The 23106-nt window shown below is 37.0% G+C and overlaps 1 protein-coding gene across 5 annotated transcripts in view; it reads left to right on the forward strand.

Moving 5' to 3' along the window:
- The window catches only part of LOC126471512 (ribosome-releasing factor 2, mitochondrial), a 239993-nt gene that overhangs the window by 203262 nt on the left and 13625 nt on the right, over window positions 1-23106 (forward strand). For 4 of the 5 annotated variants that reach the window (XM_050099755.1, XM_050099761.1, XM_050099747.1 and 1 more), the window contains 3 exons: window positions 8335-8430; window positions 8542-8688; window positions 19935-20416. In XM_050099755.1, coding sequence (XP_049955712.1) covers window positions 8335-8430; window positions 8542-8688; window positions 19935-20114 — 423 coding nt within the window. In that variant the 3' untranslated portion in view covers window positions 20115-20416. Of the gene's footprint in view, window positions 1-8334; window positions 8431-8541; window positions 8689-19934; window positions 20417-23106 lie in introns of those variants that run through there. The other variant, XM_050099734.1, reaches the window with a different exon arrangement.

Here is a 23106-nt window from a genome sequence, read left to right on the forward strand (position 1 = left end):
GTTGTCCAATCTTAGCATTACCAAAAATACTATAACCAAAGTAGACAGTAGCCTTCCAGGCTAAAAGGAGTTCATATACACTTCTACGTTTCGTGAGGCCATGTCATCCTCTGCGGAGTGTAGGGAGATTCGGATAGTTGAAGATAACTGATTATCTGTGTACTCTCTCTCTCTCTCTCTCTCTCTCTCTCTCTCTGTGTGTGTGTGTGTGTGTGTGTGTGTGTGTGTGTGTGTGTGTGTGTGTGTGTGTGTTTTGAATTGACACTGAAAGTGCCTGGGTATCATCAGGGGGGCGCAGAAAGCTATGCGCAGAAAGCAACGTGTTTTCTCAGTTGTGCGCATGACGTCACGGTGGAAGCAGCTGTGCCAAACAGTACACAGTTCGAATTGTGTGTGATTGTTTTTCTTGTGTTGTTTTGTGTTTGAAGGAGTATTTTGATTGAGTTCTTTCTTCTGAGGTACTCAGTCAACAGCGGAAACAGTTGGAATTCGGGAGTGTTAACGGTTTTTGCTGTAATTGATATTTGATTCGGAACTGAAATAGTTAGCGATAGTGAACAGCGGGATCAACATTGTGTTCGCCAGCTCTATAGTTTATGGTTCGTCCTGTGAAATTCTACAAGTGAGTGAGAAAATTAATATTTACAATGCCAGGCTGTGCTTTTACAGGCTGTTTTTCTTACAACCGGAGCACAAAGGGAACTGACGTAATGTATCACAGTTTCCCGCGTAATGAAACATTACAAAAACTATGGTTGTCGAAATGTTGTAGGAAAGACAGTGTAAATGTGGCGCATGCACGAATATGTTCTCGCCATTTCACAGAAACAGATTACTTAAGGGATTTACAGTCTGAATTGCTTAATTTGCCCCGAAAAAGAATGCTCAAGCCAGATGCAGTTCCTTCACGCAATTTGCCGTGCAGTAGTGCGACTGTTAATGTGTCACCCGCAACAGAAGACAGAACCAAATGGTATAAGAAATGAGGACTACATAAGAAATCTCTGGAAACTCTGGAAAAGCTGTCACCAAATAAGAAACATCATAATAAGAGCACATGTACAGATGACAGTTTTTTTTTTTTTTTTTTTTTTTTTTTTGACACAGATAAAGTTACTTTGATGAATACTATAGCGGCTTTAGAAAGAAGGAATGCTGTTCTTACAAACAAGTGTGTGCAACTTTGAGCTCTTAAGTAAATTCATTTCAGTGCGATTAAATGAATAGTTTCTGATTTATTTGCGCCGAGGTTTCGAATTTCAAGTGTGTGGCAGTGTGGTTGTGGTCTGACATTTTACCGATGTGTGAGGCATAAGCTGCGAAAGAATATAACTCATCAGTTTTAACTGTAATATTTTAGCAGCAGAAAAGCAGTTGAGACATCTCATTTCTGGTATAAACAAAATCTTCCGCCAAAAACTTGACGTAAACGCACATGCCGTGTCATCTGCTTGTGAGCGCTTGCTTCCACGCTGACCTCACTAGGCCAGCCAATGGCAGAGCAGAGCGCTTACTGCCCAACCTTCTTATTTAGTAACCTTGGGTATCATAATATATGTAAAGGAAACAAAAGAAGCTTCAACACCTTGTTGATGAAATAAAGTCATTACAGGCAATTTGGTTTTGGGAAGGATGGGGATGGAATGCAGATGTGTCCATTTCATAATATGCCATAAATTAATCAAAAAACAAAGATGATGTGACTTACCAAATGAAAGCGCTGGCAGGTCGAAAGACACACAAACAAACACAAACATACACCCAAAATTCAAGCTTTCGCAACAAACTGTTGCCTCATCAGGAAAGAGGGAAGGAGAGGGATGAGGCAACAGTTTGCTGCGAAAGCTTGAATTGTGTGTATGTTTGTGTGTCTTTCGACCTGCCAGCGCTTTCGTTTGGTAAGTCACATCATCTTTGTTTTTTGATAAATTTTTCCCATGTGGATTGTTTCCCTCTATTATATTTATGCCATAAATTATTTAGAGAAACCACAAAAAATGTAAATCTGTATGGCCAGAGGGGAGTCTGAACTTACTGCCTCCTGAATGTGAGTCAATTGTCTTACCAGTGTTTTACTTTACTTGCTCATAACATATGATTTTAACTTTATAGCACTTGACACCTCCATGAATCATTGGCCTTGTCACATTAGGTCTTGAGTGGCCTGACAATACAGATAACCATGCTACAGGTGCAACCACAATGGAGGGGTATCTGTGATGAGACAAACATGTGGTTCCTGAAGAGGGAGCAGCAGCCTTTTTATTAGCTGCAGGGGCAACAGTCTGGATGACTGACTGATCTGGTCTTGTAACATTAGCCAACATGGTCTTGCTGAGCTTATTACTGTGAACAGCTGAAAGGAAGGGGAAACTATGGTCATCATTTCTCCAGAGGGTGTGCAACTCTTCTGTATGTTAAATGTTGATGGTATCCTCGCGGGTAAAATATTCTGGAGATAAAATGGTCCCCTATTGGGATCTCCAAGCAGGAACTACTCATTTGAACAAAGCCACAAGGTAAACCAAAACTCCCAAGTGAGATGGTGATGTAGTTAACACACTGGACTCACATTCAGGAGGACGACAGTTCAAACCCGCATCCACCCATCATGATTTAGGTTTTTGCATGATTTTCCTAAATTGCTTCAGACAAATGCCAAGATGGTTCCTTTGAAAGGGCATGGCCGACTTCTTTCCCCATCCTTCCCTAAGCCAATGGAACTGATAACCTTGGTTTTTGGCTCCCTCCCATGAATCAACCAACCAAAGCCAATACTGACATTCTACAGGATGGAGTGGCGAATGTTAGATCCCGTAATTTGGTAAGAAGGTAGAGGATTTAAAAAGAGAAATGATTTGGTTGAAGTTAGATGTAGTGAGAATTAGTGAAGTTCAGTGTGAGAAAACCAGGACTTCTAATCAGCTGAGTAAAGGGTGATAAATTAAAAATCAAATAAGGGTAATACAGGAGAAGATGTAATAATGAATGAGAAAATAGAAATATGGCTAAGCTGTTATGAAGAGTAAAGTGAATGCATTATTGCAGCCAAGGAACATGAAGCCAACATCCACCACAATAGTACAAGTTTATTTGCCAACCAGCTCCATAAATGATGAAAAAACTGAAAGAATGTATGATGCAGTAAAGGGAATTATTCAGATAATTAACAGAGTGGAAAACTTAGTTGCATTGGGCTTAATTGCATTGGGTGACTGGGATTTGGCTGTAGGAGAAAGACAAGAAGTGAAACCAGTGGGAGAACATGAACAGGAGAACGGTAAGGCAGCAATTACAAAACCAGATTTTAAGCTGAAAGTCATTTCTAGGGGCAACTGTGGACTCTGATGCCAATTTGTTAGTTATGAATATTGAGAAGGAAAGTTGCTACTCACCATATAATAGAGATGCTGAATCGCAGATAGGTAGAACGAAAAGACTCTCACAATTAAAGCTTTCAGCCAGTGGGCTTCATCAACAATAGACACACACACACACACACACACACACACACACACACACTCGACTGCAGACTGGGGCAACTGAAACCACGCTTCATTTGTGACAGTCTTTTTGTTGTGCCTATCTGCGGCCCAGCACCTCCACTATATGATGAGTAGCAACTTTCTTTCTCATAATTTTCCATCCTGGATTTTCCATTATTTGATTTGTTAGTTATGAATTGTATATCAAAGTTTAAGAAATTGTGAAATGGTTGGAAGTTAATGAGATGGGATCCAGGTAAATTGAAATAACCAGAGATTATTAGCGCAATGTTGGGGCCTTATGTTGGGAAATCAGTCTGCCCCAACTAATTGGAATTGTTAAATAAGCTTTTGAGTGACACCAGCAGAATGGGGATTTGCACTTGTCATGAAGCACCACAATGCCCTGACTGAGCACTACACGCCATGCACCAAAGTTACTGCATTGATGGTTTCACCTCGGGCAAGAAACTCAACAAGCAGAAAACAATGCAAAAAATGGTGTTCAGAAGTGGCTGTCTTCACTGGCAGCGTCTTTCTGTGAAGAGGGCATAGAAAAGTTGGTTTCTTGCATTGATAATTGTTTGAAGAATGGTGGCAACTATGTGGAAAAATAGTTAGATACTCTTTCTTATAAAAATAAATTTTGGTTTGAAAAAATGTTTTGAGTTTTTTTTTCAAAATAGTACTTACTTTCCGGACATACCACATAGTTGAAGACAAGACAGGAGCTGTAATAATTTGACAGAGCACTGAAAGGTCTAAGTTTAAACAAGGCCTCTGGATTAGACAGTATTCCCTCAGAATTATTGAGATTCTTGGGAGAGCCAGCTATGACAAAACCATTTGACCTGTTGTGCAAGATACGAGACAGAAAAAATACTCTCAGGCTTTAGGAAGAGTGTAGTAGTTTCCTTTCCAAAGAAGTCAGATGCTGACAGGTGTGAATATCACCATGTTAAGATGAGCTTAATAAACCATGATGCAATATACTGACACAAATTATTTACAGAAATATGGAAAAGCTTGTGGAAGCCAACAGCAGGGAAGATCATTTTGGGTGCAGGAGAAATTCAGGAACACAAGAACACAGACTATGTGATTTATCTTAGAAAAAGAAAGTCAAACATACATTTATAGCATTTGTAGATTTAGACAAAACGTTTCACAATGTTGACTGGGATGTACTTGAGGAAACTCTGAAAATAACAAGGATAAAATTCAGGGAACAAAAAGTTATATACAGCTTGTACAGAAACCAGACTGCACTTCTAAGAGTCAAAGAACATGAAAGGCAAGCAGTAGTTGAAAACGGAGAGAGCTAGGGTTGCAGTCTACTTTGGAGTCATTCTGTCTATACACTAAGCAGGCTGTGAAGGAGTCAAAGGAGAAATTTGGAAAAGGGACTAGAGTTCGGGAAGAAGAAATAAAAACTTTGTTGTTAGCTGATGGTGTAAGTCTGTCACAGATGTCTAAGGACTTGGATGAGCAGGCGAATGGAATGGAAAATGTCTTGAAAAGAGATTATAAGATGCAAATCAATAGAAGTAAAACTAGGGTAATAGAATGTATTTGCAGTAAGTCAGGCAATACTGAGGGAATGACATTAGGAAATGAGACACTAAAAGTGGTAGATAAGTTTGCTATTTGGGCAGCAAAGTAGCTGATGATGGCTGACGTAGGAAGGACATACAGTGCAGACTGGCTATAGCAAGGAAAGCATTTCTGAAAAAGAGGAATTTGTTAACATCATATATAAATTTAAATGTTATGAGGTTTTTTCAGATGTTCTGGAGTACAGAAACAAGGATGATAAGCAGTTCAGACAAGAAGAGAATAGAATTTTTTGAAAAGTGATGCTAAAGAAGTATGTTAAAGGTTAGATTGATAGATCAGGTAAAATATGGGGAAGTACTCAATTAAATTTGCAAGAAAGGAAATTTATGGCACAACTTGACTAACAGAAGGGCTGGGTTAACAGGACACATTCTGAGGCATCAACGAATTGTCAGTTTAGTGTTAGAGCGAAGTGCGGGAGGCAAAAAAAAATGATGGGAGACCAAGGTTTGAATACAGTACAGACGTTCAACTGGGTGTAGGTTGTATTATTTATTTGGAGATGAAGAAACTTGCACATGGTAGACTAGCCTGAAGGGCTGCATAAAACCGTCTTGAGACTGAAAACCACACCAATAACACTTGGCACTTGATACATTCAGCGTATACACATTCAAAAATTGAAGATCAATGTACTATCCTCTGCTCTCTGACTATCATTTAAATTTCAGGTGAAGTGTTTCTCAGCAAAAAGAAAAACACTGCATCACTCTCCTACATGCATGTATGATATAACTTCTTGATCCGATGAATGGCGGTATGAAACTGTAAGCAAATGAAGTTCACGTTGGTTCAGGCTGTGGTGGATAATTTTTTCTGAGAACTGCAGATGTAATGACAGCTCTCACATAGTCCAGCATGCCTCTTGCCTGCATTTGCAAGTTGCAAATATAACAATATTCCTTATGTAGTGTATTGGATGAGATCAGTATCATTAATACATATTATCTACTACATATATTCACTTCTGCTTGCATTGCCTCACATACATGGTAGTATGCTTAATTTTATCTTGCTGTAGGATGGGCCAACCAGCTGTCTTGTCATGACCAGGCTAACAGTATCAACCTAGTTATTGGTGCTGAAGAGTGTTCTAAACTTATATAAAAGCATGATACAGTGATCTTTCTCATAATAAGCAGCTTTGGTTGCACGTAATATTGTATGCCCTTCTATTCATATCAACTTTGTATTACCTACTTCTGTATCATGTCTCACAACAGAATTTCTTTTAAAATTTTCTAATACTGTGCGTTGTACAAGTGATTCTTCAAGTGACTTCACTCTTATAATAAAGGGGTAACTCCTATTGAGTGTAATGATTGCCACATCTTATACTGAGTATTCAAGAACAATATCATTGTCCTGGAGTGCTTATTGTAAATTAATTAGTGTTTTCTAAAGTACACTTATCATTTGCTCAGAAAGGAAAGTTTATAAGCAATATGTATTACCAGTTTTGGCTTATGGCAGTGAGACATGGATTTTAAAAGCAAAAACTTATTCAAAAACTGAAGATTGATCAGGATGCAATTGAGAGATGAATGTTGGAAATAACTAGGAGAGATGGGAAAACAAATAAATGGAGCATGAAACAAGACTGCAGTTATAGACATAATTCTAATGGTCATGAAAATGAAAGGGGTGTGTGTGGGACATGTAAACAGGTAAATGGCTGGTAGATGAATTAAGGAATTAGATTCCAATTAATAAGAAAAGATTGAAACACCAATCTAAAGAAATGTACATGCATGATATTATGATATTACAAAAAATGCAGCATATAGCTACAACTTTTAAAATGTGGGAAAGTGAATAGAAAAACATTCTCTCTCTCTCTCTCTCTCTCTCTCTCTCTCTCTCTCTCTCTGTGTGTGTGTGTGTGTGTGTGTGTGTGTGTGTGTGTGTGTGTATTCATTTAGTTGATTCTGACTCTCCATGATGCCATGAACTAAAGCGCGCCAATTTATTGTGTCCTGTTCTCGCAAGCTTTCCAGGTTGGAATCCATCACTTCTGTGACACTGTTGAACCATCTCAACCTTTGCTGCCCTCTCCTCCTCATGCCTTTGATCTTCCCCAGCATTGATGTCTTTTCCAGTGAATCATATCTTCTCATAATGCATCTAAAGGAGGTCAGTTTTTGTTTTGGTATGAGACCATCCAAGGATAATCAGGTTCTATTTGCTGCAGTACCAACCTATTCATTCTCTTTGTGGTCCATGGAACTCCAAAGAGTTCCCTCCAATAAGACAGTTTGAAGTTGTCTATTCTACCCATTCAGCCTTTCTTATGGTGCAGGTCTCATCTGTGTACCATGACCCTTATTATACAGCTCTTTGTTGTTGTGCTTCTACTCCTTAAAACATTGTCAAAGTTTGACATTGCCTTTCTACCAAGTAACAAGCAGCTCTTGATTTTGCAGCTACAGTTACCATCAGCAGAACTCTAAGAGCAAGAAATTGAACACAGAAATTACCTCCATTTTTGCTCCTCCTTTTTGCCACGAGGTGATAGGTGTAGTTGCCATATTTTTCAATTTCTTGGCATTCAACATTATACCAGCCTTTACACTTCCTTCTTTCATCATCTGTAAGAGGATCTCTAACTCTTCTTCACCTTCTGCCATCAGCAAGGTATCATCTGCTTGTCTAAGTTTATTTATATGTATCCCAGCTATTTTAATTCTGGTTTCGTCTTTGTCTGTGAGATCTTATCTGGCAGCTGATGGCATATTCTGCATCAGATGATGAATTCCTTGGTTTTATAAACACTAAGTGTTTATGCTCTGTCTGCTAGCATAGTCTGGCAACAATAGTGTGTCAGCTCCCACACTGGATCATCTGTCTGAATAAACAATAAAAATAGTCTAACATAGACATCTTAATCCAAAAATAAGATGCAAGTTCAAGAACTCTGATAGTTGATTGTATCTCAGTGGAGATATTATTGAGGAACTAATTGCGAATAACCCTTATATTTTTTCTTCTAGCCGCACTTCCTGTTGCTATAAATCAACAACTAATTCATCTCTTATCTTCACTGTTTTTAGTTTTTTAAACACTGTGGTTTTTGTGTGTGTGTGTGTGTGTGTGTGTGTGTGTGTGTGTGTGTGTTAGAGTTTGTGTCATGAAAGCTGAAATGTGTATCCAAGCTTATATGTTTATCCAAGCTTATATGTTTACTTTCCCATTGTTCTGCTATAGTTTAATACATTCTGCAATTTTTATTTAGGTCATCAATGTCCATATCATATTGCACTGGATTGAAATTGGAAAAGGGACATCTGAAACTTTTGTGTCTGCAGCCATGACTCAGTGCATCAAAAAGGTTAGAAGAATTTATTCCATCCTGATGCACACAAAATTTATATGTTATATTGACTAAATATTTATATCACATTTTCTGTTCATTATTTTGTTTCTTTTTCTTGTGTTTCAGATGTTGACAGAATCTGTTACTATTTTACTTGAACCTGTTATGAAGGTGGAAGTTGTAACAACAAATGAATTTATGTCAGTAATTCTAGCTGATCTTTCACGGAGGAGGCCATTAACGCAAGAAATTGAAGACAGGGGTTTGAATAGAGTAATTACAAATCGATAATAGGACAGTTCAGCTGCAGGAGAGAAATGTTTCAGTAACATATCAGATGGAACCATGGACAGTGACTTAATATATGTGACTTGGTAAACCTTTGAATTTGATAATGTTCTTTTCAGAAATTAAACGAGAGTTTTGAACAGATGCAAATACTTTATTATGAGATGATTTCATTAAATTTGTATTGTTAATATCTTCTTGGATCTTAAAAATCCTGCTGAGTTGTTGTTAAGGAATTGACACATCTGTTTTATCTTCACTGCCAGTTTATGATTATGAATTGGTAGGTTTCATCTGATGACTGGGTGCTCAAACTTCTCTCCTGCTGTTACGATCATACTAGAGTTCACTTTCTCAGCTATAAATCTCTCTCTCTCTCTCTCTCTCTCTCTCTCTCTCTCTCTCTCTCTCTTCTCTCCACCACCCTGCCTCCCTCCCTCCCTCAAACACACACACACACACACACACACACACACACACTGACCTCTCACTGATGCCTCAAAACATATTCTATCAACTGGTCCCTTCTTTTAGTGAAGTTGAGGTGCTGATTTCACGTTAAACTCACTTCGGCTGTCTGATGTGTACGTTAGTTATATTAATTTTGTTAAAATTACTCAAAATTTGAGTTTCTTTAAACAATACCATCTGTTTCTGTTGTTCATAGTGCTGCTCCTTTGTCTGCTCCTACTCCTTTTGTTCACTCTTTCTCCTTCTTTGAACAGCACCAATAGACAAACACAGGATGCAATTATGATATCAGCAGCTTGAAGATTTCCATAACAAGACATTTATTTCATGTAAAGTTCTATGAGGAACTGTAGTACATAAATATTGCGATTAGTGATGTACTTGTCACATGTGCAAATTTGTCATGATTATATAGCTTTGTGAGTTAACTATTTCCTAATAGTTGTAGTAGTAGTAGTAGTAGTAGTAGTAGTAGTTGTTGTTGTTGTTGTTGTTGTTCACAAAATGAAAAAATATAATATCTTATGTCTATAATTTCAGTGAGTCACTGGTGGAATAGGCCAACTCTTACAAATACCTGGGTGTAACCCATTGTGAGGATATGAAATGGAATGATCACATAGATTCAGTTGTGGGTAAAGCAGGAGGTAAACTTCAGTTTATTGGTAGAATAGTGGGGAAGTGCAATCAGTCTACTAAAGAGATTGCTTACTTGTGAGACACATCCTAGAATGTTGCTCAAGTGTGTGGGACCTGTACCAGATAGGGATATTGAACTATACAGAGAAGGGCATCATGAATAGTCACAGGCTTGTCTAATCTGTAGTAAAGTGTCGCAGGAATACTGAAATGGCAGACTCTTGAAAACAGATGTAAACTATCCCAAGAAAGTCTATTAACAAAGTTTCAAGAATCGGCTTGTAATGATAACTCTAGGAATATACTACAACCTCCTACCTATTGTTCACACAAAGATTTTGATGATAAGATTAGTATAATTACTGCATGCACAGAGACATTCAAACAATCATTCCTCCCATGCTCCATAAGTGAATGGAACAGGAAGAAACACTAATAACTGGTACAATGGGATGTATCCTCTGCCATGCACCTCATTGTCGTCGGCAGAGCATAGAGGTAGGTGTAGATGAGAGCATCATGGAGATGTTCAATCAACACCATTAGCAGATGCTGCAAGACATCAGGGTGCAGATGTAGTGTAATAACTTGAAGCAGCAAATAAACACGAAAGTTGGAAAACCAGAAAAAAGACAGCAACCAAATTCTGGAGAGATATCTGGAAAAATGAAAAGGTTTATAACAAATCTGATAGATTAAGTAAAAATTTGGAGAAGAAATTTTGTAAGAATGAAATTAACAGCTGAAGGTAACACCTGAACTGATTACAAAAAAGTTAAGGATTGGATATCTCCTGGCAGTGATCAACAGTATGGATTATGCTCAAATACCTGACCAGCCTCAAGTGGAAATGGCAAATCTGTTCAGTAAACTGTAAACAGGAAACATCAATGATTTGCTAGAAAATGATGATGTGGTTGCACAGAACTACATTTTATTTGGGCTCTCACACATACGTACAAGTACTGTTTACCCAAAATTCTCACAGAGTGGAGTATATGCACAAAGTATAAGCTGTATGAGTCATCAACAGTGAGGAATAAAGGCAATTCACAAACAGGAGGTTATAATTAGGCAAGACTTCAGGCAGAAGGGTTATTGAGAAGGAATAAGGGTGAAAGGAAAGGACTGGGGAAGCCTACAAAAAGGGGTAGATTTCGGGAAAGACTCCCAGACACAGAGTCTTTCCTTCTCATCCTGTGCAGGAAGTCTCCCCTGACCCACGGTTCTGGGCGACTTTCCCAAAATCTACCCCTTTCCCTAGACCTCTCCAGTATTTAACTTCACCCCTCTTCCTTCTCTTTCTGCCTGAAAAAGGAGCCACTGACTCTGAAAGCTTGCCTAATTATAATCTCCTTTTATGTGTGTATTCTGTTGCCGCTTGGTGAGTAGATTTTTTATTGATATTCTAGCTAGGCTGCTCATCATTGATGTGTAATAAACAGCAACTGTGAGAACTTTATTAATACAGGTGGGTTCCACTAATTAATTAACAATTTTAAAAATAATAATTATAATAAAAATTTTCTGGTGTTGCATAAAAGATACAGCAATAGTGAAATCACTTGGGAGTGTGCGTCTCAACTAGTTTAGCATAGTGATGCACACTCAAGGCAGTCAGGCTTATGATTTTTTTGTATACATTAAAAATTTGTAACATATAATAATGTATTATTTATTGGAAGTTGTGTGAACCTTGAAGTCATTCACCTCCTCTTCTTCTTTAAAGGCAATGTTACAGTGTCCAGCTTGCTCTGCTTAAATTTCCTACTTCTCCAAAGGATTACGGGTACCGGTGACACAGATAGATAGGTCAGGTGAAATAAGGAACTAACAAGTGACATTGACTGTGTACCATATGAATTAATATATTTCACTCTATTAGTGAACTAAACAGAAATCCACATCCTCTATCATGGATGGGTAAAGACAGACAGTACAACATTAATGAAACAACCGATAGGAGTTTTTACAAAACATAAGAAAATTAATGTTCTTCATTTTTCTTGCTATCTCCATAGGCTTGATTGCTGTGGGCATACTGCATTGTAATCTTTGCCATAACCTACATAGGCTGATTAATGGATAATAATAAACAGAGAAAAATAAAACATATACCCATATAGGTAGACCAGCATAAGTCCGAATATAACTGTCCCCCTGCTCTATACTGGCATGGTCTATGATTGCCAGACAACATTATGCAGTAGTGGTGCCCTTTCTACATACAATCATAACATATTAAAATTTATTTTCAGTTATAACTTATATTGTATCTTTGGCATGACAGGGATTTAAAATACCTTTATTGATGGCCAAACTTATTTTAATGTATGCCCTAGATGTGTCAGCTTTCTCTTATTTGACAGTTTTATTTACGTATTCTGAAAGTTTAATTTTCCAAGTCCATACCATGACAAAGGGCATGTTTAAAGTTAGACTCTGTGGCTCTAGTATTGTGGAGTAACCACTACATGCCTCTTGCAGGTCTAAATTCACATACGTTAAGCAATGTTTATTTCATGCATACCTCATTGGTGTAACATGGCTGGACAGTACAGTTTGTTTTCACAGTTTTTAGATAATGATGAATTTCATGCCATCAAGCTGTCCATAGAGCTGCTCCATAGGATAGTATGCGTAGGTGAGTGCATGACTGAGAGTTTCCAGTGCTGCAAGAGAAAGGCTCATCATTTCCAACCTATGGTACTGGAACCACATTGTGCATCACATATGTCAATGTCCAAGGTGAACCCATACATTCAGCATCACGTGAAAGATCTCATCAAACTTGAGAGAAGTCCATAAATTTTGTCACCTTATATGGTCCCTCATAGCAAAGTCTAGCATCCCTTGCTGCTAGAAATGAACTGAAAGTGTTTGGGTTATTGTAAGCAGCTGCACCTTCACTCACTATTGCAAACATATATAAATGTAACCTTTTTTTATGGCATGTGCCAAGCATTTGATAAATGAAAAGTAACTCTTGATGTCTGATTTGTCAATACATAAATGGTTTCATATAACATATTCAAAATATGCTTTCCAGTTTAATATGATATGATTTAATCTAAGCATACATACGCATATATCTACATGTTACTATCATATCGAGTACATATATGGTACAATTTATGCGTATTCACATCTAGGTTCATTAAATATTTATAACTTGTGCAGGAACAACATTGCAGTACCACCATATGTCCTTTAAGATTTTACTTTCACCATTAGGACCCATATAACAACATCTTATGACACTTTAAATACACAATACTTGATATTTTCTTTGCCCATTCAAAGGCTGTTTGTCTCTTACAGGTGTGTCATGAGCAGGTAACTCTTTTAATTTTTGAGTTCAGTGAATAGTATTAACTTACATAAAATAACAATTAAATTCCCCCCCCCCCCCCAGTTTAAGGCTGAAAGGACAATATACATTTTTACAGTTTTATGATATGCATAAACCACTGTCCTCACATTTTGTCTGACTCACGCTCCCGTAAACCGAGATTGCTAACAAAAGAGAAGAAATCTTCATTACACATTAACTAACACAAGCAAACATAACTAAGCTTAGCCTTGCCTCTCTCAAGTCTACTAGAAAAGCCTCTACTGATCTAAAAGGGAAAGTGACAGGGAATTGAAAGAAGCATTTTTTTCTCTGCTGCCAAAATCCATCATCTACACTCCGTAGAATAATTGAGTAGACTCTTTGTGCACACTTCTTCGTATCTTTGTGAAACTACTTACTTAGTGTTTGCTGAACTAATTGCAGAATTCTGACACTGAAGTGTCATATAAGTTATCAGTATTACTTGTTTGAAAGTATCTGTACTGAGTGTAATTCAATATCTTCAGGATAGCATCCTTGTGCATATAATATACTTAAATATGTCACTATGAAATTTGTGTCAAGAAAATGTTGTAGAAGAATGTTCAGTCAAGTCATGATCCCATGTAACTACATCATAAATAGTCATATTTGGCATTCATCTCAATAGCTTGTGCTTTATAATCTGTGACCTGATACCTTTTTGCCATGGTAGTGCTAGACCTAAATTTCATTTAACAACATTCTATGTAGTGTAATCACTCATTTCCATTGTCACATTCATACACACATCTTAATAATAACTTATAAGCTAAGAACGTAGTTGCTCTGTGGCTAACTAATGTATCATTTTTCTCCTCTTACACATATCATTTTAGTTTATGTACATGTATGTGTAAATTCATCAACAGCTTTTTAATTCTCAAAACCAATCCTCCTTTTATAAAAGCACAGATATTCAGTGTGTTCCTGTCATTTCCACTTACCTTTTCCAGTCCTTCCATATTCATTCTATGATTACACCTGCAATTAATAAATGGTGTTGTAGATGGACACAACCTCATTATCTTTCTTACTTTGTTTGTAATGTGACCATAGTCCTTCAATTATTCTTTCTTTCATTGTTTGTAGATACTTTCCTTATAATATTTTATTCATTGTGTATATAACTACCATGTAAATTTGTGTACACCGTAAATAGCAGTGCAGTGTGTAAATTGCTTTCTGTAGTAAGTCATTCTTTCTTCTTCTGTAAATTTTCTTTTATTTTAAACCTGCTTACTGTATTAGTTTGATCCTTATAGTGTAGACTCCTTCATTTTTATAGTAATTAACTTATATTAAAACCTCCAGAATATAGCTTATTTGATGCCAAGTTTGCATTGCATTCGGCATGCTAAATGGTGTGTTGGACTGAACTATTTCTGCATATGCACTGAGGTTGTTGACCTATGTGTTAGCTCCTACTACACCTGTGCATTCTCTCTCTCTCGTAATGTTACTTCACACATTTACATCTCAAGTGCATTGTCATGTTGTCTTTGGAAAATGTACGTATTGTGGAATGAATTGGCACCATTGCGATTGTGCTTGATTTTCAGACTTCTTATAGCCTTTCAACATTAAACAGAATCTTGAATTACTTTCACTTACCTAGCTTCCATTAGAACATATAAATAAATAAAATGAAAATTTTCTCTTAAAACTAAGCAAGCAATTGTTATATACCTATTATATTGAAATATTTCAGTTGTTGTTGTACAGTGCTTCAAGTGAGGTTTCATCTTTGTCCAGTCCTTTTAGTGTACAAATTCTCTTCAATCTTTGTGTGGATAAAATCCCTTGTCCTTTCCACTATTAGGGCAGGGTGATCTGTATGCAACTGGATGTGAAATTTCAGTAACTACAAATGGCCCAGTGTTCAAAAGCTGCCATTTACGATTGAGCTTCCCATATTTTGTAGATGTAGGGTGCGTCTGTAGTAATACATCTTATCCTACTTGAAACTGTACAGTGTGCCTAATCTTTTCTCATATGACTTTTTCCTCTATTCAGCCTTTTCCAGCAGATTAATCAAAGGCTGGTTTACTTTTTTTTCTCTGCTGTAGGTATCTAGAGCAATGGTTTTTTCCATTTGTCAACTTATCTCCTTTTAAACAATTGAAAATCCAGGATGGAATATTATGAAAAGTATAGTTGCTACGCACCCTATAGCAGAGATACTGATTCACAGGTAGGCACAACAAGAAAAAACTGTCGGGAAATGAGCTTTCAGCCAACAAGGCCTTCATCAAAGATTGAAAACACACACACACACACACACACACACACACACACACACACACACACACACACACCTCTCACAAATATTACTGCAGTCTCTGGCTGGCATCAGCAGCCCCTCTGTTTAGTATAAACCAGTCTGTTGTAATTCTGTTTGTGATTTCCTTTGAAACCTCATTTGGACTTTTTGTTTCCTCTGTTACCATATTATTGTTGTTGTATGGGACATATAAGTGCCAACCATGCTGCATGTTGTCACTGTTGCCATTTTCCTGTTGAATATTTTTCAGAGGCACACACTGCTTATTAATGTTTTGTGATTGCGACAGCTCCTTGTCATATATTAGTTCGATCAAGTCAAGTACAGATAAGAAATACTCGGTATCATTTTCAAATATAGTGATCAGCGTATCCCTGATATTGGCAGGGACAGGTGACTTTTCAGTATTTTCAGTATGTCCACATGGAAAACTGGGTTTGTCCAATACCTGGTTTTGTACAAGTATTTTTAAAAATACTCCCTCAGTCCCTCATGTTTACTACTGAATGGTGATGGGCTGAAAACCTCTCGATGCAGCCTCTATTGGTTGGCTGTGGACCAATATTTGCCCAAGAAAGCTGGTTCAAATTGCTCATAGGTATGGCTTCTCCCAGCCATATCTTTTGCTCACAATAAAACATCACCATGTGTATACCCCACAACAAACTAGATCTTCTGTGCTTCTTTCCAGTTGCAGCGTAACACATTGCAAAAAGCTCTGATAAACATTGTGGGGTTCATTCTCTTACTCCCTGTTGAAAAAATCGGAAATTGACAATGACGGAGCAGACCCTCGTCTGCTAATAAAGTAGACAAACGTGCAGCATTGTCATGTTGCCTATGTGGCACTGCTCAAATGCCTCTGATTAGACTCTTGGATATATTTGTGCAACCGATATTGACATTGGCGATGCCTGTTACATTTTATAATTCCTTTCTCCTCCATTTAAAGTGTTGGTAACAAATGGTCGATAAGTATTACTGCTATCTGTCCTGTCCAACTGCACCTGGGTGCCTGCTATTGGAATCTGTCTTGTGACATTTGCAACATTAGTTAGACTGCTCTGCAACTTCTCTTCTGCTGCCTTTAAGGTTAGCTCAGTCCTAGCAGACAATTTGTTTTCTGTTTTCTTGACTACCTCTTCAACTGCTTCAACATAAATCTTATGCTGTTGTATGGCCTTCTGTGCAAGGTTTGTACCCTTATCTAGGCATTTGCACTTTGGCTCTGTCCTTTAAATTCTTTACCTCCTTTTCGATTTTTTCATGTGCTTTCTTTATGAACGTAGTGCCTTAATCTAAACTGCTCTATTTTACTGACAGCTCCTGTACTTCTTGCAATAAATCTTTATATAAAGATTGCAACTCATTAACCTAACTCTAAAGTTTAGCAAATTTCTTACTGAGCCTGTATATCTGAGTCTGCACATCACTCACAATCTTTAGTTTACATGCCATTTTCTCTTGCACCTCATCTATAGATGCCACTTTTTGATCTATGTTGTTTATCTCCTTAGACAAATCAGTGAATAATTCCACCTTTGATTTCTTCCCCATATCTGCAAGTTTGCTTGTTGAATCATTAGAAAGGCCATTGTGTGGATTTTGACTTGAGTTATTGAACCTCTATGTTAGGAAAACCATAAATGTTTGCTTTTGTTCATTTTTAAAATCACAAAATTTTTTGTCAAGTTTTTTAGTTTGTTATGTAGAAAAATTGTTAAATACATTCTTCATCAGGTCAGTGAGGCCTTTATATATGTCCTGCATTGAAAGCCTTGATGACACATTAGCACCTTGTGTACCTATTGTGTCTTGTTCCATCAAATTTGAAACAAATTTTCTTGACATGGAGAAATTGAAATTTATTGATTCTGCACTAGTGTGTCTTTCACAGGCTTTGTACGACAAAATGGTTCTTTGTGAGATTTGGGGATTAGTCTTGTCTATAGTGAGCCTGGTAGCATCATAAGGTAAGACATTATTATCAGCAGCATAAATTGAATTTGAGTAATGTTCTCGGATCTCATCAATATGATTGATATTTTTGGTGCCACTATCATTTGTCGTCGCACCAACTGTGGTGACATTTTGAATCTCTACACTATTTTCATAGTTGGCACAACCTTTTTAACTGGTTCCATTTTGCAAATCTTTTTTTAAGATAATAAATGTGAAATGAAACTGAATTTTAATCTTAAAATTGATTGTGAGAATTTTCCTGATCAGTACATGAGGTACTCTACACCATTATTGCAGCTAATTGATGCTGATTACAGTTTATGTATCAACATTCCAAAAATCAGAATAATTTTAACTCAAATCTCTAATGCTTTTTTTAAAAAATGCTTCAGAAATTTGATTGGGTAGGTTAAGGAACTCGTATTACTTTTGATCGAGGCTTTACCTAGTGCAGCCATGCAAGCTATAAGTTGGAGTTCTTTCCTACCTGATGGACAATCTTCTTAAATGTTGCTGGTACAATTCCTCTGGCTAATCAGTTGTAACTTATGCATATCGTGTGGTGTTTTCCCTTGGTTTCCTCTTCACATTGTTATTCCAATCATGAAACAAAGTAAATAAAAAGGCAATAGAATGTTACGCAATATGTTTTACATCACTTAATTGTTGCACCTGTTTAATCTATCTGGACTGACCAGGGAATGGTCACTAGTTCTCTGACTAATTAATAATTTTAAAAACAGTAATTACGATGGAAACTTTCTGGCGTCGCACAAGTGGTACAACAATAGTGAGTCCACTTGGGAGTGAGTGTCTCAGCTAATTTACACACAGCAACACACACTCCAGACAGTCAGGCTCATGATTTTTCGTATACATGTAAAATCTGTGACATATAATATTGTATTATTAGTTGATTGTTGTGCAAGCCTTGAAGTCATTTACCTCCTCCACTTCTTAAAAGACAATATTATGGTGCCCAGTTTGCTCTGCTTAAATTTATTGTTCCCTGAAGTTTTACAGGTACCAGTGACAGAGTTAGACAGATCAGGTGAAATAAGGAACCAATAAGTGACATTGACTTTGAACTATAACAATTAAAATATTTCACACTATTAGTGAACTGAACAGAAATCCACGCCATCTCGCTATCATAGACAGATAAAGACAGACAGTACAAGATCAATGGAATATCTGATGAGAGCTTTTACAAAACATAAGAAAATTAATGCTCTTCATTTTTCTTGCTATCTACACAGGCTTAATTGCTGTGTGTATATTGCTTTTTAATCTTTGCTGTAAATTACAAAAGCGAGTAATGGATAAAAATAAACAGAGAAAAATAAAACATATACCCATATAGGTAAACCAACTTAAGTCCCAATACAAGATGCAGCAAAACAGCAAAATGGGCAATACTATGTTCAAGTTGTGGGAAAGTATAATTGCAGTGAACACATAGTGCGTAGTGGAGCGATCACTCTGTTGTAGAAATCATTCAAAAGCAAAGCTCGCTTAAATATAATTGTTGACAGAATTCAAAAATACATGGAGGTGAATGAAGGACCAGCTTCTGATTGACAAAATAAGTCTGGAGACTTGTGAAAGCTGAGAAACCAAACTACATGTGACATGACTCAACTACAAAAAATGCCATTCTTTCACTGCCCCACACTTGTGTCTCAGAGTGTCTGGGAAGACATCAGTGTCAGCAAAAAGACAGAAATTTCACAAAAAATATAATGGACCACTGAAAGACAAACTGTTTGTTGATAACTATAGTTATGGATTGGTCAACATCAAGTTAGGTGTCTTCTAGAGTTATTCTTTCCTCACACTGATGTTGGTTGTCACTATGAAACCAAGGAAACGAATTCAATTGCAAACATTTTTCAATGGCATATGTGCTGCTTTCATTTGTTCACAATAATTTTGATAAAGTCCACTTTTGTATGTAGATAAGACAATACTCCCATTCTGTAAACAGTGCAATCTTTAAGACCAATCTTTGCATTTTCCCAGTGTTTTCCTACACCAGCTACCTCATGCTTCATCTTTCCGTGTATTTAATTGGACCTCATTCCACACTGTTATCAGCAGTTGGTGTATTTCTGGGAGTGGGAGATGGACAAAATGAAAATGAAATGGTCGTATGGCCAGCAATGCCATACAATCATTCCAATCATTTCATTGTCCCTCTATCCCTCTCCCGCTCCCAAAAATACACCTGTCCTGTATCCCCAAGTGCAACATGTGCATACTGTTAGCTGTGTGTGTGTGTGTGTGTGTGTGTGTGTGTGTGTGTGTGTGTGAGAGAGAGAGAGAGAGAGAGAGAGAGAGAGAGAGAGAGAGAGAGAGAGAGAGAGAGCACGTGTGCGTGAGCACGCGTGTGTGGAGTCGTGCAAGTTTGAAGTCATAAGTCATACTCGGAAAATAATAAGGTATTTTAAGGGTTTTAATAGAATACAACTGCTTTATGTAATTTTGTATTTTTATTTTAAGGTGGTGGTTAGCTGTGTACCACTTTCCGAACTGCTTGGCTATGCAACAGATCTCAGAACGATTACTTCTGGGACAGCAACCTTCAGTATGGAGTTTTTCTCTTATAAACCAATGACAAGTGCAGAGGAAGCCAAAGCAATTGAAAGTGTTACTGGGTTTTCGACAGCTGCTTTTACATAGGTAACTGCCACAAAATAACAGACATTCATTGTAAAGGATAGTCTGACAGATGAGTTACATTTCTTTCACATGAGAAAATGGAAGTTGCAGATAACATACTCAGTTTGTTGCATTAGATCAAGACGTAGAAATGCTTAACTCTGCAAGTATTCAAGACATTGTCACATCCCAAGTTGGTAGATTAGTTTGGTTTGTTGTTCGTTCCATGGATCATGTGCATGACAGTTCATTATTATGTAGACTCTGTGGACTATCTCAGTGTGTGATGAAGATTACTTAACCAATAAATCATATACATTACATTTTCCAAGTGCATCTATAGCTACATGCTGGCCATATACATAGCTTTCCTGTAGAATCCTATTCCTGAGGACCTGATAAATGAATTTAATTCCAGAAAAAATATATTTAATGGGTAAATGGACCAAAATATTTACATATGCATGCTTTGTTCCTATACTCGCCATGTTAAATTTGAGTAAAGGATAATTAGCATCATTTGTTATTTCTGATACATTTTGTGCATTATTACTAAAAAGTACTTTTGTTTTTGAACTCAGAAGTGGTGATCACAAGCTTAAGGAAGAAATAAATGTACTATAAAGCCACTGTCAGTAGGTCAAGCTTTTGTCTAAAGAGTTTTTTACAAGATGACCTGATAATATGTTAGAGAATTAGGCATTTATGAGATTGTGAGATTTTGCAGGATGATCTTGCAACAATAGAGATGGGCACACACAAATGGGATGAGTGTCAATGTAGTAAGCAACAGCAAGTTGGTCAGTCTCTGCTACAGAAAATCAAGGTCAACATTAGAGTATACACTGTCCATAAAAAAAAGTTCCAAGACTGATTTTATTTTTGGTTTATAAGCAAAATCAGCCCAGTAATTATGGGGGAAACTTGAACTACCAACTATAAACAACAGATGTACATTCATCAAGTCAGTTGTGATCAGGCAGTGTTAATTAGTTGACATGCATCCATAATGTGTAAACATTGTTGTGTCACAAATTGATCTCTAAATGAAGTGTTCAAGAAATTCTCCAGAATGTTTTGAAGAAGGGATAAGGATGCGCAAAGTTTGTCCAGCATGACACAACTCCCAAACAAAAATGATGACATGTGGATGCCTACTGCAACTTGACTAAAATGCAAAAGAGGGACAATTCTTTTCTGGAAAAAAATGACCACAGGTGATGAGACTTGGTGTTATCTATAAAAATTTACCTCGAAATGACAGTGCACAGACGTTCACATTAATGCTCAATGCTTTGATGACATAACTGACATTCAAGCCAATGTCAAACAATGGAACATCCAGGATGGGATAATGAAAAGGATAAATTGCTACTCACCATATAGAGGTGATGCTGAGTTGAAGAAAGGCGCAACAACACTGCTATACATTTAAGCTTTTGGTAAAAAGCCTTTTGAAATAAAAAATACGCACATTCATGCAAGCGCAACTCGTACAAACATGACTACTGTCTCTGGCCATTGTGTTTCACAAGTTGAACAACATCTCACAGAAGGACTTGCCTGACAGTTTCATATGTTTGTACGAATATTCTGTGCATTTGACTTGATTGGGGAGAGTGTATGTAGAACATCTGAAACATTAAAAACTGTGTTCTTAACTTGCCTCTGTTTTTTTATTAATCTAGTCTCAGAACTTTTTGGACAGATGTATCGAGGAGTGACATTCGGCTGCAAGTTGCATTGGGCTCTTCATGTGAGAGGGGTACTTCACAAGGTAAACAGAATGCTCCTGTAAGTAATGAGAATCTTAAGGGCTGTTCCAGGATGGGGAAGCAAGAGCCAAACTACTACTTGGTAAGGCCCCATCTGCATTGTTTCAGTTCCATATGGAACCCACACCAATCATTTCTGATCTTAGGCCTGGAAGGCACAAAAGAATTTGTCCAGGAAAATATTTAACAGTTCGGTAGTATCACTGTCATGATAAAGGAACTGAAGTGGAATTGATTGGAAATCTGGAGAAAAATTCACTAATTAGTCAACATGTATAGGCTGTTGTGAGTTACCTTACAGGAAGTAGCATTAAAAAATCTGAATATGAAGGAATGGAGAAGAAGCCAGATGCAAGACCATCCCCATAAAATAAATGTGCTACACTACAATAAGTCTGTCAGTAGATTTTCTTTCATAGGTAAAAGGGAAAGAAAATGGTACAATTTATTGAGTGAGGTCTTAAATCTGTGGCCTAAGACACGACAGTGTTTCATGATAAGGCTGAAACTGGGTGTACTGAGGCATTAAATGACAGTGAGTGACAGTTTGTTTAAGTATAATCTGTGCAACTAAATTTTTATATTCCCCTAGAAGCCTGTGAGTTTCATTCCAATTTAATATTTAATGATTAGAGATTAGATAGATTAGAATGGTTTTTCATTCCATAGGTCCGTGCTGAGGAGATCTTCATGGATGTGGAACATGTCCTTTCTTTTTAAAAAAAAAAAAAAAAAAAAAAAAAAAAAGCTGAAATAACAATACTAATAGTATGAATATATACAATACATCGTTTGTTTCTATTAAAAAATTCGTCACTGGAGTAGAAGTCTTTCAGGCTCCTTTTAAACTGATCTTTATTTGTAACTAAATTTTTTGTGTTTGCTGGCAAATTATTGAAGATGATTGTTCCTGAGTAGGGGACCCCTTTTTGATCTAAAGTAAGTGCTTTTAAGTCCTTGTGCAGATCATTTCTGTTCCTGGTATTGTATGTATGAACTGAGCTGTTTGTTGGAAAAAGAGATATATTATTTAGGACAAATTTCATTAAGGAGTAAATATACTGAGAAACAGTAGTTAGTATACCCAGTTCTTTGAAGAGGTTTCTACAGGACGTCCATGAATTTACTCCACAAATAATACATGTTACATGCTTTTGGACTCTGAAAACGTTTGTTTGACTTGAAGAGTTACCCCAAAATATTATACCACATGACATTATGGAATGAAAGTAGGCAAA

Source organism: Schistocerca serialis, chromosome 1 (assembly GCF_023864345.2).
Source record: "Schistocerca serialis cubense isolate TAMUIC-IGC-003099 chromosome 1, iqSchSeri2.2, whole genome shotgun sequence".
Classification (NCBI taxonomy): Eukaryota; Metazoa; Arthropoda; class Insecta; order Orthoptera; family Acrididae; genus Schistocerca; species Schistocerca serialis.